Source organism: Mesoplodon bidens, assembly GCF_964165515.1.
Source record: "Mesoplodon bidens genome assembly, chromosome: 6".
Classification (NCBI taxonomy): Eukaryota; Metazoa; Chordata; class Mammalia; order Artiodactyla; family Ziphiidae; genus Mesoplodon; species Mesoplodon bidens.
In genome coordinates, this window is record NC_138162.1 from 112,229,766 (window position 1) to 112,245,076 (window position 15,311).

Sequence of the window (15,311 nt, forward strand, 5' to 3'; positions counted from 1 at the left end):
GAGGGGCGTCCTGGAGAGACGGTGCTGGAAGTTACCTCCTTGCGCCCAAATGAAGCAACAGAGAACGTTGCAGGGCAAAGTAACAAGGGTGAGAGAAGTGTGCGCCCACGCAGGGCAAGGGCACCCATGGGCGTAAGACCCAACCAACCAAGCATCAAGAAATCAAGACCAGGAGAAGGACCATCAGTGCCCCAGGGTCCAGGGCCCAGGCACAGTGAAGGATGTGTCTCTTTGGGGACAGAGAGGCTGGAGACAAGCCCTGGACGGGAGGTGGACAAGAGCAGGCGCAGCCTTGGAAGCGGAAGCAAAGAGCCTCAGAGGAACACTCACCATGTCAGCTTTTATTCTTGACTAGTGGAGCATGAGGCAAACTGAGTCCAGTGCTGGCTGGGTCTCTTGGACTGGACTGGAGGCCCATCTTGGGATGCTTCTCCAGACAGAGCAAAACGTTGTGCTCTTCCTCAGGCGTGGGATATGATGCGCACGTACTCAGGGAAGGGGTCAGAAACAGAGGGAAGCTGAAAGCCCGGAACCCAGGGCCTCACGCCCTCTGATGTGGTCTGAATTCTGTGTCCCCCTCCAGATTCACACGTTGAAATCCCAACCCCCAAAGGTGATGGTGTTAGAAGGAGTGGCCTTTGGGAGGTGCTTAGTCATGAGGGTGGAGCCCCCAGGAGGGGGGTTAGTGCCCTTACAAGGGACCGCAGAGAACTCCTTAGCCCCTCTACCATGTGAGGACACAGCAACACGGCTGTGAGTTAGGAAGCAGGCTCTCACCAGACACCCAATCTGCTGGCACCACGATCTTGAACGTCCAGCCTCTAGAACTGTGAGCAGTGAATTTCTGCTGTTTGTAAGCCACCCAGTCTGCGGTATCTTGTTAGAGCAGCCGGCATAGGCTAAGATGTCAAGCTGATGCCCTTAGCCCTGGGCTGGGCCTGGGACAGCACAGCCTCATCAGGACACCGGGCAGGGTGGGGCCCCAGGAGCTGGTTCTGTGCTCCCTGTGGACCGCCCAGATCCAGAGCTGGCTGCTCTGTGTTAGTGTGTAGAGCACAGCAGGAGAGGGAGCCCATCCCTGATACCCACCTGAGCCCGCTGCAGAGCCCACCTGACAGTTACAGACCAGGTGCCCCTGGGGCCGCTGGAGGAGGTGGTGCTACCAGTGCCCAAGTGCCAGGCATCCTGCTGAGGTGTGGCTGGAGGCTCGGGGCAGTGCTCTAAGGTGTGGCCCTGAAGCTGTCTTTACCTTTTTCAGCTGCTCTTGACTAGTTGCAGCTGACGTGCTCTTTAAGTGATACCCAGCCAGCTGACAGTGACTATTCTCAAATTAGAGCTCCATCATTATTTTGAAACACACCTTCAAAAGTCAGAGCATCATTCTTTTGGAATGTTTCTTATGGACTCAAAAATCCATTCTCATTGTTATAAACTAGTTGAACATTATAGTGTGAAATAAAAGGAAGAAGTATACTGAAGTATAAAAATGGATATGAAAAATACATATTCAGAGAACTTCAAAGGTCATATTAAAATTAGAACTATGATATAGGAAAACACTTAAGTACCTTGGAACATGCCTCTTCTCACCTCTTGTGAAACAGAATCTGGGTACAGACCTGACCTGTGTCATTGATTCTTATTATCAACAAATAGATACCACATCTATTGACTCATACCATGACATGGTGCCAACCACATGAACTTATGTGTGGCCTCTTGAGTGATTATTATTTTCCATTTACATATGAGTAACTGAGGTTCAATTCTTTTCCTAATGTCACTCAGCTAGTAGGTGACACTTGGGCCTGAACGCAGGGAGGCTGCATCTGAGTCTATAACACTTCAGTGCTGTTCTCGTCACTGATTTTCCATTACATTTGCTCTGCCTTCCCCTTTTTCCCCCAAGTTAGTTTCTTTCCTTTCATATACACTTGAACGTACAATTAAAAAAACTTCACGTCCAATTGATACATCTTATCAATTTATATTTGCTAATGATTTCCATGTCTTAAACAGTCAGAAATTGACTTTCGTTACAAAACTGGAACAAATACTCTCCCCTTCCAATCCCCCTTCCCCTCCCCCCCCCAAAATCCCCCCAAACCCCAAAACCAAACAACGTACAATTTCATTTCTCTGGTTCCTACTGTGTGATGTGAGGTTATATCCAAGTTCACACTCTTCCAGTTTTCCGTCCCACTCTTTCAAAAGTTGTTGAAAGTTGCCTCCTACAGGTGGAAAAGTGGCGAGAGGGATCTTCTGGGCTCTGCAAAGACCGCCCCGCAACGGGAATGGGAGAAGCGCGGACACCTCCGCCGCCCGCCCGAGCGGGAAAAGCAGGTAGGCCGCGCCCCCTGGTGGTGAGAACAGGCTCTACCTGCTCGCCCGCAGAGAGGAGGGAGGGGGTGGAGTGGGCGGGGAGGGGGTGGAGTGGGCGGGGTCTTCCCGCCCACGATCACTCTCACCTGCGCAGAGCAAAAGCTCTTAGGGGCTTTTCAGCGACTCGAGTCCCTTTTGGACCATCATCGGATTGCATTTAATTGCGGTCCAATTTCTTTCTAGTCCTACACAAGTTGGCACGTATCAATTTTCCCAAACAGGCACGGTTAAAAAGATTGAAAAAATGTAAATGGTGGACCATCATTTTGACCAGCTCCTTCCCTAAATGCACGTGGTGTGGAGCAGGGAGCACGGGGCTGCCTCTCAGAGACCTGGGTTCTTTCCTGGGTTCTGGCCTCACTAGTGGCTTCCCTTCCCCTCTCTGGGCCTCCGTTGTCTCATCTGTGGTGATGATTTCTAAGGGCCTTTCCAGACCCAGGCATCATCGGTGCGTGAGTGTTTTCAGACAAGAGGGGGCTTCCTCACTGGCCTGTGCTTGGGTCAGACCCAGCAGGGCAAGAGCCTCAGCCCGTTCTGCTCCCTCCCCCAACCGACGGTTAGGACACTGACGGCTGTGGTCCTTGGCTTAAATTTTCATGTGGGGTCTGACTCTCACTTGCTGTGTGGCTGGGACCGCAGCTTTAACCTGTCTGTGCCCTCGTTTCTGTAAACTGTCATGTTCTGTAAACAGAGCCCTCTGGCAAGTGGACAGCATCGCGGAGAAATCACAGCACAGAGGGGGCTCTGCTTCTATTCATCGATTGTGCTTTTGATCGAATGCTGACTCTGTGCCCAGTATCGCACTGACCATGAGGACCTCAAAGGACACGAAGGATCTGGTTGTTAAGCTGGACGTTGGAGAAGACGTCCGGCGGTGGTGAGCGGGTGGACTCTGGAGTCGGAAGGCTGCAGAGGGAGCAAAACAGACAGAGCCTGCCACCTGGTGGCAGGAAGGAGTACTGCCCCATAAGGGGTGCTCTGTGCAGCTCCCCCTCCACCGAACAGCGGGACAGAAAGCGAAGAGCTGACCGGCCACGCGTCTGGTACAGAGAGCAGGAGGAAATGTTCCATAAATGAAGCTGTTTTTGCCTTGGTACGGATTGATTTCCTTCAGCCCCGTGATCTATGGATATTTAGACTTGGTCTGTAGGACAGGTCACGATTATTTATTTAATCATAACGAGAGGTGATAAGCAAGTAAGGTACATCCTCTGGGACCTGGTCCAGGGTGACAACTCAGCTGTTCATTGTTTTAAAAAGGAACAATTTGGGTCTTCCCTTGGTGGTGCAGTGGTTAAGAATCTGCCTGCCAGTGCAGGGGACACGGGTTCGGGCCCTGGTCCGGGGGGATCCCACATGCCGCGGAGCGGCTGAGCCCGTGTGCCACAATTACTGAGTCTGCGGAGCCCACATGCCACAACTACTGAAGCCCATGTGCCTAGAGCCCGTGTTCCGCAACAAGAGAAGCCACTGCAATGAGAAGCCCCCTCACCGCAACTAGAGAAAGCCTGCACGCAGCAGCGAATACCCAACACAACCATAAATAAATAAATTTATTAAAAAAAAAAAAGGAACAATTTAGTAGCATTTTGTGGCGCTCATTTCCCCCCCACATCCCCTCTCATCTTCCCGTAACAAGTTTGCGTGTGTGAACATTACAATACTCCGAGGAATAGGCGACACAGTGGAAGTTAGGAGACCCAAGCTCTTGTCTGGGCTCCGTCATTAACTTAGTGATGCCCTCATGGCTTAGCTATGGTGCCAGGGCTGTCGAGCTCGATTTTAAAGCAGATAAAGATCATTTCATTACTGTCGACATGTTTGTCAACTCAAATGTTTTAGAAGTTCTACAAATCAATAAAAAAATGACAAACAGCCCGATAAAAGATTGGCCAAAGGTATGAACAGGCGCTTCAAGACTGAGGCTCTCCAGGTGGCCAATAAGCATGTGAAAGATGCTCAGCATTATGCTTATTAAAGACATGCAAATGAAAATAACAAAGAGACAGTAGACACATCCGCCAGAATGGAGAGAACGTAAAGACTGACAATGCTGTGTTTGTGAAGATGCAGCGCAGCCTGAACTCTCACGCATTGCTGATGGGAGTTAAACTGCCACAGCCAATTTGGAAACGGTCAGTATTCACGAGGAAATTGGTATATAAATACACTGTGGTACCTGCACAGTAATAAAAAAGCATGGACTACTGTTACATGGAGCATAGTGGATGGATTTTATAAACATTGTGTTGAATGAAAGTCAGGCACGTAAGACTGAACACAGTATGAGTCCATTTACATGAAGTTCAACGGTAGGTAAAAATAATTGATGGTAGAAGAAGGGGTTATTGACTGAGAAGGGGCAAGAGAGAATCTTCTGGAGGTGGTGGAAATATCCTATATCTTGATCTGGGTGTGGTTATATAGGTTGTGTACTACGTATGCACACTTATGTATATATGTACATACACACATGTATGTATGTATGTACACATATGTATATATTAATGTGTCTCTACACCCTTCCTTCAAAGCAATTACCATTTTTGTGATTTTTTTGGTGAGTAGATAATTTCACCAAAATATATTTTATTAGTACGAGGCAATAGTAATTTCCCCCTCCGCCTCCTCCTCCCCTCCTCCTCCCCCTCTCCCTCCTCCGGTCACTCGCTTGACCTGCTATTCGTTGAGTAACCTGCTCCAGGTTCGAGAACTGAACTTCGAGACTTCTTTGCACACAACCTTAGAAATCAGGGCCTGGGACTTGTGTGAACATCCGCAGCTCGTAAGCAATCACTTTCTGTGTTTCCCGCTGGTACCGAGTCCACTCTGAGTTCAGAAGTTTCAGACCCAGAGGCGACCTGAGGTCTGAAATAGTTGTCATTGTCACTTCAACCGGCCTTTTGCAAATTCACACGCCGGGCCTGGTGCTGCTTGTGAAATATGCTGTAATGCAGCTTTTGAGTATCTGGGGGCTGCGGGGGGAGCTTAAGGAACTGCCACCCCTGCCAGCTCCGGGATGGTGCATTGCTGTTGTCCTCGGAACCACGCCTCAGCACTGTAAGTTGAGCTGCAGTTTGAGAACAGAACTGCTCACATGCCTGAACCAGGAGGGAAGAGGGCAGGGCACAACCTTTAAAAGAATGACATAGCGGGCTTCCCTGGTGGCGCAGTGGTTGAGAGTCCGCCTGCCGATGCAGGGGACACGGGTTCATGTCCCGGCCTGGGAAGATCCCACATGCCGCGGAGCGGCTGGGCCCGTGAGCCATGGCCACTGAGCCTGCACGTCTGGAGCCTGTGCTCCACAACGGGAGAGGCCACAACAGTGAGAGGCCCGCGTACGGCAAAAAAAAAAAAAAAAAAAAAAGAATGACATAGACATAGGACATGACAAAAACTGGTTAGAACTAACTAGATCCAAGATGGCGGAAGATTCGACTCCCAGGGGACCTAGAGCCTCATTCTATGCTCACTGTAATACATCAGCACATGCTAAATGCCACAGCTACTGGTGTCATGACAGTTCCGAGACTAGCCATAAAAGGCCCAAAAGTGGACGATGACCCAATTCCTGGAAATCCCTGCCTTTTCCCTCGAAATAGTTGGAATAATCATCCCACTCATTAGCCTATGAAATTACTCAGCCCATAAAAACTAACTATGCCATACTTTGGGGCCTCTCACCTTCTGAGATGGCCCACACTCTGTGTGTGGAGTGTGTTTCTCTCTAAATAAATCCACTTCTTACCTATCACTTTGTCTCTCACTGAATTCTTTCTGCAACGAGACATCAAGAACCTGAGCTTCATTAAGTCCTGAGACCAGGTGTGTGACCTCAATTAAAAGACCGTGGATTCATGTCCCAATTTGGATTTTGTCTGGGTTTGAGTTCTGGCACGTGGCCTCAAGTCCCAATCTGAGTTGCACAGTTTCATATCCAAACCAAACCACCAGCATGTGCAGGAGAAACTATTGTCCCAACAGGTTGATCCCAAGGTACTTCATGTCTTATGGAGTCAGAGCCTCTCTGCTGGTGGCTTGTGGAGAAGAGATAAGAAGCAGAGGCTGTCTCTGGACCTTGTGGGCAGGATAGCCCACCTGGACCTGGCAGGTGGAGCTCACTGCTGCTCTGCCGTCACTCCGGAGGGGGAAGAGGGTGGGGAACACAGCCCCGGAATGGCCCGGCCCCGTGACACCCCGTCATACCGCACGCAGTCCTCTCTGCTAGGGTCTCTGGGCGTGTGCCCAGCATGACTGGCCGTTCTTGTGCAGACAGAAGACATGTGATTCCTGACAAAGGTTGGTCTGGGGCTTCTGCTCTTTGGCTGGAACTCTGAGCACCCAAGGGTAGGGAGCACATCGTCTTGCTCATAGAATGCTTCCTTTTTCAGAGCCTGGCACAATCCCAGCGTGGGTGGATGTAATAAACACCTCGCGGGGCCGCTAAGACCCGGTTCTGTTGTGCGGAGTTCTGACTCCTGGACCCGACTGCTGGCCAGAGAGAGGACACGAGAAGGAAGCCACAGAGGCGCCCCTGATGCAAAACTGCCCCCCACCTTTCCAGTCTCGCACCCCACTTGCCCACCCCACCAAGGACCATTTCTCCCAGTGTGGTTTTTGGAGCTCCTGAGACACAAAATTGGGAACTGGGTAGTGAAAGAGAAGATGGGAAGCCTCGGGTGGATAAATTAGGAGTCTGGAATTAACAGATACACACTACTATATATAAAATAGATAAACAGCAAGGACCTACTGTATAGCACAGGGAACTGTATTCAATATTTTGTAATCTATAATGGAAAAGAATCTGAAAAATTTGTATATATGTGTGTGTGTGTATACATATATATATATATATGTATGTATATACACACACACGTAACTGAATCACATTGCCGTACACCTGAAACTAACACAACATTCTAAATCAACTATACTTCAGTAAAAAAAATACATCCAGTTAGATTCCTCGACTTAGTAATTGAAAGGTGGTACACCTTAATAGTGTAGACACTGGATCAAGACTGTCTGGGTTCAAATCCAGTGCTAACTAACTCTTACTAGTTGTGTGACCTTGGAAAAGTTTCTTCATCTGCAAAATGGGAGAAATAATAGAGTTTTGGGTGAGGATTAAGTGATTGAATTTGTGTAAACCCCTTAAAAGTGGGACCGGCATGCGGTAAGCTATTGTTATTAGGCTCAGTGGATGTCATATCCTTGGGCCTGTGGTCACGTATTGATCAATTGATTCTGAATGGGATATAGGAATGATTGATTGGAGATTGGAGGGCAGAAAATAGAATAGGAATGCCTTTTGCCACAATGCCCCCTTAGGAAAACACATCTGGAATTTTGCCAGTAAATTGGTTAGAATCTGGCGCCCATGTGCAACCCATAGCTCGTTCACCATCCTAACGCACAGATTGGAGGTCTTGTCCTTTTAGCCATTTGCGTATCCTTTTAATGTGGACCCATGAGGTGAGGCTCACGTTTCATAGGCCTGAGGGGGAAGATGTCTCTTCAGTTTTAGGCAGCAAGACAATACGTTGTGACAGTAGGCAACCCATTTCCATCCTACTCTACAGCCGAAGAAACATCGGCCCCCAAGCGCAGTGCAAGTACGGACTTCCACTCCATCATTTCCAAAGAAGCCGTCCCCTGAAGGGAAAATCACACACACACACAAGAAAGGAAAATCAGTCCTCAAGAGGCTGGGGGAGATCTTAGGGCTGTCCTCCCTTTCCTGGTGAAGGACTCTACCCTGACTCCACCCTCTCACCTGCTGTTACATTTCGGCGAGGGCTGCTGAGTCCAACGCTAATCAGAGGAAGTTGAGGGAAACAGGAATTTGGAGAGCTGGAAAGTGATCTCTGCATGTGGTGAAATGGGCTCCCCTCTGTTAAGCTTTGGCAGATTTTCAGGATGTAGCGACAGATGAGGAGGACAGGGGCCGAACACCACTAACCCACCTCTTGCCCCCAGTCTGCTGATCTATCTGATATTGGTGTCCCCCTGCTGGGCTTACACCCATAGGGCTTTTCAAGTGCCTCAGTCCTTGGAAGATCCTCATTTCTATGATCAGACCTGCACCCATCATCTTACCTGAAGGCAATGAGATCACCAAGAGGAAGAGTAACCCAGAGAGACAGAGGCTCATCGTGGAGGAGGGCACAGAGCTGCAACTTCCTGGGGGTGGCTGTCTGGGAGGCTCCTTTATAGCGCTGGGCAAGGCTGGGTGGGGCTGGACGCTGGCTTCATTCTATCTGGAAGGACACCCAGGGGAGACAGGCTTCTTCAGGGTTAGAGGAAAAAGAGTCCCTAGGCCATTCTGTGCTACTTCCTCTTCTACAAATCATGGGACAAGAAGGGACTCAGTCAAGGCAGAACAGGAGCAGAGACCAGGCATCCTCATGCTCAGGCCTGGGCACTTTCCCTGTAACTTCAAATGTACACGGATGGAAAAATGGCAGGAAAATGTCTGCTTGTTTTTCTGGTCCAACTGAGAACACAGGAGCCCAGAGAGGTGATGTGATACAGGCTTAATTTCAGGTCAGAAAGGAAGTTGGCAAGAATTTACAGTGTTCCAAGAAGCAAAGGATCTCAAGGTGTCTTGGCCTGACCAAGAGCTAGGTAGGTGTTCAGACATAGTGGAGAAGGGAAAGCCTTCTCTTCAGATGCAGATTTATTCTCCTGTTGGAGGCCCAAGCTGCAGGGAATCTTTCCCGCAGAAAAGTTCGCTGAGGGTCTTCGTTTTCCAAATGGCTGATATAAAATGTTGGCTGGAATTTGGCAACCTTGAGGGTTCTGAGAAAGATTCTCTTTTTGGAGTGGGTGGGTTAGAACCCTCTCCTGGCCCCTGACAGGAAGAGCCAGTTCAGTGCTACGTTCAGGGTTGGCTGCCCTCTGTCAGGAGTGGAGTAGAACAACGCTTCCCTGGAGCTGCAGGGACATGGATCTGGGGAAGGGTCGTTAGGTCTGCCTTCTTGGAGGGATGGTGGGGGACCGAGAGTCGAGAAGACACGAACTTAGGGTTTATTCTTGCCCCCGAGGCAGGCTTGTACCCGAGTGACCCACGACTGTAGGATTCTGAGTCTGTAAAGTGGCAACAGAGCATAGTTTTATTGATTACACTCTGTTTTGCAGTAACAGGCCCTTGGATAAATTATTTAGCATCTCTGAGCTTCAGCTTCCTCTTTCTTTCTTTTTTTTACTATTTTTTAAAATTTAAGTATGGTTGCTGTACAATATTATGGAAGTTACAGGTGTACAATATAGTGATTCACAAATTTTAAAGCTTATACTCCATTTATAGTTATTATAAAATATTGGCTAGATTCCCTGTGTTGTACAATATACTTGTAGCTTATTTTATACCTGATAGTTTGTATCTCTTAATTCCCTACCCCTATACTGCCCATCCCCTCTTCCTTCTTCCCACTGGTAACCACTAGTTTGTTCTGAAAATCTGTGAATTTGCTTCTTTTTTTGTTATGTTCACTAGTTTGTTGTATTTTTTTTAGATTCCACATATAAATGATATCATACTGTATTTGCCTTCTTTGTCTGACTTATTTCACTTAGCATAATACCCTCCGTGTCCATGTTGCTGCAAATGGAAAAATTTCTTTCTTTTTTATGGCTGAGTATATTCCATTGTATGTATATATACACCACATCTTTATCCATTCATCTGTTGATGGACACTTGGGTCGCTTCTTGGCTACTGTAAATAGTGCTACTATGAATATGAACTCTGGGGTGCATGTATCTTTTCAAATTAGTGTTTTTTTTTTTTTTTCCAGACAAGCTTCCTTTTCTCTAGAAGTGCATGGTAAGAGGTTTTTTTGATGATGAAATGAGATACAGCTTGAAAAACGCATCACACCCATTCTGGTATAGATTTCCTTCTTCTCCTCTCCTCCTCCTCTTTCTGCTACTCTTCGTGCTTATTCTGTATTAAATCCCACCACCACTATAGCTGTGTTTCTTTCTCTTCTGCAGACCCTCTCCAACAGACTTCTTAGTGAATGCAAAATGTTACTGGGAAAGTTTTATTCTGGGTTCAACAATGCCTCTGGTTGAGAGCATGGCTGTAGGCTGGAATGGGAGTGGGAGAGAAATGGTGGGCTAGTGGACTAGAAATATGGAGGTCGGTGCTAGATCAGGGCTGAACATTCCCTTGCAGTCCCCAGGAAAGGCTCCCAGGAGACCCTGCACTGGGCATATGATTCACACCCATGGAGCCCAGCCCATATCCTTACCATCTGCTGCCATAGACATAGCATAGGCTAGTAGTGACATCTTATTCTTTTAGAGATGGAGGAAACAAGGCTCAGATTGGTGAACGGGCTTTGCACAAAGGAAAGAAGCAAGCTGTGGGCTGTGCTGGCATCAGATGTTCAGCTGTCTTAATCCTCGGTTCGGAACTCTGTCCTCCATATATTTTAGATTGTTCAACTGTGCATTAGGAAATATGGAAACTATGACCCTAACATTTTCTAAATACTTCTGAGTCCCTCCTACACACAGTTCTGGAAAAGCAGATCTAATATGTGTCTGGGGATCAGTATGTGTCCAGGACAGACTCTTCCCTTTCCACCCACAGTTGTCCTGATTAAATTACCGTCCCCACCTTCGGGCAGGAGTTTCTCCTAAGTGAGCCAAGTGTTCCAACCTCCTGCCCAAGCTCTTGTTGGGCTAAGCTGCCAGGGAAACACAAGTGGATTTAGTGCTTCTTTGTTGGTGCTTTCTTCCTTTATCTTAATTTGCTGGAATTCTCATGCCCTCCTTATTTTCATCTTCACCTTTGAGAAAAAAACATCTACTGCACATCCTATGTAACCCTAAATGAATTACCCTGTTTAAGGAGCATGCTTCCTTGTCAGTGGCCTCATTCACTAGTCAGACCCTTCCTGAGTGCAATGACTTAAACTCCATTTTAAAATTATGTTTTTCTTTCCCATTATGGTATATCACAGGATATTGAATATAGTTCCCTGTGCTATACAGTAGGACCTTGTTTATCCATTCTATATGTAATAGTTTGCCTCTGCTAATCCCAAACTCCCAATCCATCTCTCCCCTACTCCACCCTTGGCAATCACAAGTCTGTTCTCTATGCCTGTGAATCTATAAAGTCCATTTTTTAGAGCAGTTTTAGGTTCACAGGAAAATTGAGTAGAAAGTGCAGACAGCTCCGTCCTGTTCCCACACGTGTACAACCACCTCCATTATCGACACCCTGCACCAGAGTGGTATGTTTGTTACAAACGACGAACCTACATTGACACACAGTATCCCTCAAAATCTATAGTTTACATTAAGTTTCACCTGTGGTGTTGCATATTCTGTGAGTTTTGACAAATGTATAACATCTATCCATCATTGTAGTATCATACAGAATCGTTACCCTATCCTAAAAATCCTATGTGCTCTGCCGTGGTTCTTATTTTTAAACTTTTAACATAAATTATCGATAAAAGATGCAATTTAATACACATAAAGAAAAATAAACAAATCACAGACGCAGCTTAGTGACTGAACATACAGCAAACACTGCGTAACCACCACTCGGATCAAGGAAACAGATGTTCTCCAGCGCCACCGAGGGTCCTAGTGCACCACTGAGTGCCCACTCCCTCCCTCATAAGGGGGTTTCTGAGTGCACGTCCGGATAAGCCGGAGCAAACCTCCACCCGCGCAGCACCTGCTTCTGCTCCTGGCGGAGTGGAGGGGCGCAGGTGCCACGGCGGTCAGCGTGGGTGCGCTCAGCGGCTCCTGGCCCTGCATGTGGACTGCAGGCTGGCGTGTCTGCAGAGGCTGTACGGCAGGGTGAGGGATACCCTTGCGGTGGACTTGTAAGGTGCAGCAGCCCGAGAAGTAGCAGCAGCACCCGCAGCACGAGGTGGTAAGTTCTGCAAAGCCGGGGGAACGCCTCCAGACGGGCAGCTGTCGGTCAGACCTCGCTAGGCAGCGCTAGCCACCAAAGTCCATAGCCAAGCAGTCAGGGCACTCAGACCCAGATGGAGCCAGATGGATGAGGCCCAGACTGGCATATAGCACTTGACATTCCTTGGAAGCCTTGCTGCCAGCGTGGATTAGGCCTCATCTGTGCTAGATGGTTTGGTGTGTAACACGGAGGACTTTCGTGAGCCTGTGGAGCCGCTGGCACAAAGTAGCCCCCAGAGGCAGGCTGGGACTGATTTCAGATGGCATTGGTGGGGGGCACTCTCATCCCTGGCACGCGCTGCTTACACTGGTTGGTCAGGTGAGCCTTTCTCTGGGCTGGGTGACACACAGTGGCTTGGAGCCCATGAGGCATCCGCTCAGTGACGGCTCTGCTTGCCTCTTGGGGGCATGTGGAGCAGACAAAGCCAAACCCTTGCTTCTCCCATCCTCCTGCGTCCCCCTTAGCACTGGTGACTGATCCAAAAGGAGGAAACTCTTCCTGAACTTCTCATCATCACTGGTGTCATCCAAGTTCTTAATGTAGAGATTCACCCCCTGAGAGCGACTAATTTTCTCCTGTTTCGGCGGTTCAAATTTCCACTTTTTTTTTTTTTTGCGGTACGCGGGCCTCTCACTGTTGTGGCCTCTCCCATTGCGGAGCACAGGCTCCGGACGCACAGGCCCAGGGTCCATGGCTCACGGGCCCAGCCGCTCCGCGGCATGTGGGATCTTCCCGGACCAGGGCACGAACCCGTGTCCCCTGCATCAGCAGGCGGACTCTCAACCACTGCACCACCAGGGAAGCCCCCAAATTTCCACTTTAGTGGGGCCTGCCGATTCACTTTCTTCTGTGCACGGCCGCACGTCCAGGAAAATGACTTTCACTTTCCCACTGATTGCTTTTCCATTTGTCTCTTTCAAGGCCTTATTGGCATCCTGGTGTTTTTTGTGACTCACAAAGCCAAAGCCTTTGGATTTCCCGCTGGGATCTCTCACTTACCTTGACGCTTAGGGTCTTTACCAAACTGGCTGAATAGCTCTTTCAGTCTCTCATCATCCACCTCTTCCCCAAAGTTGTTGATGTAAACATTGGTGAATTCCTTGGCTTTGGCTCCAAGCTTGGCTTCCCGCTCTTTTCGAGACTTGAATCTGCCCACAGACGCTTTGTGGTCACTGAGAGTCATGCCCTTCGTCTTCTCGATGGCTTTGTCGGCAGCCTCTTGGGTCAAAGGAATGACCCTTAGGGCCGGTCTCATCACACCCTACCTTGCAGGACAGAATGTTTCCAAAAGCAGAAAAAGAATCACGAAGTGCCTTGATACGTATAGATTTGCCCAGGTTCTTGATGAAGACGTTTCCCACGCCAGGTTTTCTCTAAGAGGGATCCCCTGAGGCCACGTGATACGGGTCAGCTTTCCCTTACTCACATCAAAGTTCGTGGTCTCCAAGGCCCGCTCAGCCGGCTGCTGGAAGTGGATGCAGGCAGAACCCAGGGAGTGGCCCACACAGACGGACAGCACAGGCCCCGCAGGGCTGAACTTTGCTCACAGCGAGGCCTCAGTGATGTGCGAGTGCAGGTTACCCACACACGGGGGGCCGTGGGGTAGCTGCTGGCAGCAGCGCTCATCTCCCCAGCCCCGACCGCTCCCAGACCTGCCAGGACTTCTTAGCGGGACCACACAGGACAACAGGGGCTCTGCTTGGAGCCGTGGCTTGAAGCTCAGAGAAGCTGGAGGGGGCTCCGAGGACCAGAGAGAGGAGTTCGGGGCTGGTTCCTAAAAGACTGCCAAACCGCAGGCTCGCAAGGCTCATGGCCCTCCCTGGGAGTCTGTTAATTTTCAGCTGTCCTGGTCTGAAGCAACGGACAAAGGATTAATCTCCAAAATATACAAACAGCTCATGGAGCTCAATATCAAAAAAACAAACAACCCAATTAAAAAATGGGTGGAAGACCTAAATAGACATTTCACCAGAGAAGACATACAGACGGCCAAGAGGCACATGAAAAATGCTCAGCATCACTAATCATTAGAGAAATGCAAATCAAAACTACAATGAGGTATCACCTCACACTGGTCAGAATGGGCATCATCAAAAAGTCTACAAACAATAAATGCTGGAGAGGGTGTGGAGAAAAGGGAACCCTCTTGCACTGTTGGTGGGAATGTAAATTGGTGCAGCCACTATGGAGAACAGTATGGAGGTTCCTTAAAAAACTAAAAACAGAACTACCGTAAGACCCAGCAATCCCACTATTGGGCATGTACCCTGAGAAAACCATAATTTAAAAGGACACATGTACCCCAGTGTTCATTGCAGCACTATTTATAATAGCCGGGACATGGAAACAACCTAAATGTCCAATGACAGATGAATGGATAAAGAAGATGTGGCACATATATACAATGGAATATTACTCAGCCATAAAAAGGAATGAAATTGGGTCATCTGTAGAGATGTGGATGGACCCAGAGTCTGTCATACAGAGTGAACTAAGTCAAAAAGAGAAAAACAAGTATCGTATATTAACGCATATATGTGGAATCTAGAAAAATGGTACAGATGAACCTATTTGTAGGCCAGGAATAGAGATGTAGATGTAGAGAACGGACATGTGGACATGGGGGAGAAGGGGAGGGTTGGACGAATTGGGAGATTAGGTTTGACATACACTACTATGTGTAAAACAGATAGCTAGTGGGAACCTGCTGTAGAGCACAGGGAGCACAGCTCAGTACTCTGTGACCACCTAGAACAGTGGGCTGGGGGTGTGTGGGAGGGAGGTCCAAGAGGGAGGGGATATACATATAGCTGATTCACTTCATTGTACAGCAGAAACTAACACAACATTGTAAAGCAATTTTACTCCAAAAAAAAATTTAAGAAAATGTAGCACCTGAGATCAGGAACCATTATCCTTCAAGTCTCAAGTGAAATGCCATTTCTTCAGGGAGCTCCTTCCTGATCAACTTATATTATTA

General features: G+C 48.4%; 1 protein-coding gene and 1 pseudogene across 2 annotated transcripts; both read right to left on the reverse strand.

Moving 5' to 3' along the window:
- Nucleotides 1–3,200: 3,200 nt before the first annotated feature.
- DEFB136 (defensin beta 136) lies at nucleotides 3,201–8,539 on the reverse strand (the record flags this gene model as incomplete). The annotated part of the gene is made up of 3 exons (XM_081237946.1): nucleotides 3,201–3,288; nucleotides 7,872–8,040; nucleotides 8,485–8,539. The coding sequence occupies 3 exons, from the start codon at nucleotides 8,537–8,539 to the stop codon at nucleotides 3,201–3,203; spliced, it is 312 nt and encodes a 103-aa protein (XP_081094072.1).
- A 3,455-nt stretch (nucleotides 8,540–11,994) lies between these two features.
- LOC308619332 (polyadenylate-binding protein 4-like) lies at nucleotides 11,995–13,957 on the reverse strand (annotated as a pseudogene). Its single transcript has 3 exons — nucleotides 13,195–13,957; nucleotides 12,401–12,930; nucleotides 11,995–12,347 (listed from the first exon to the last, which is right to left on the reverse strand). The product of its transcript is annotated as a polyadenylate-binding protein 4-like (transcript).
- Nucleotides 13,958–15,311: the final 1,354 nt, after the last annotated feature.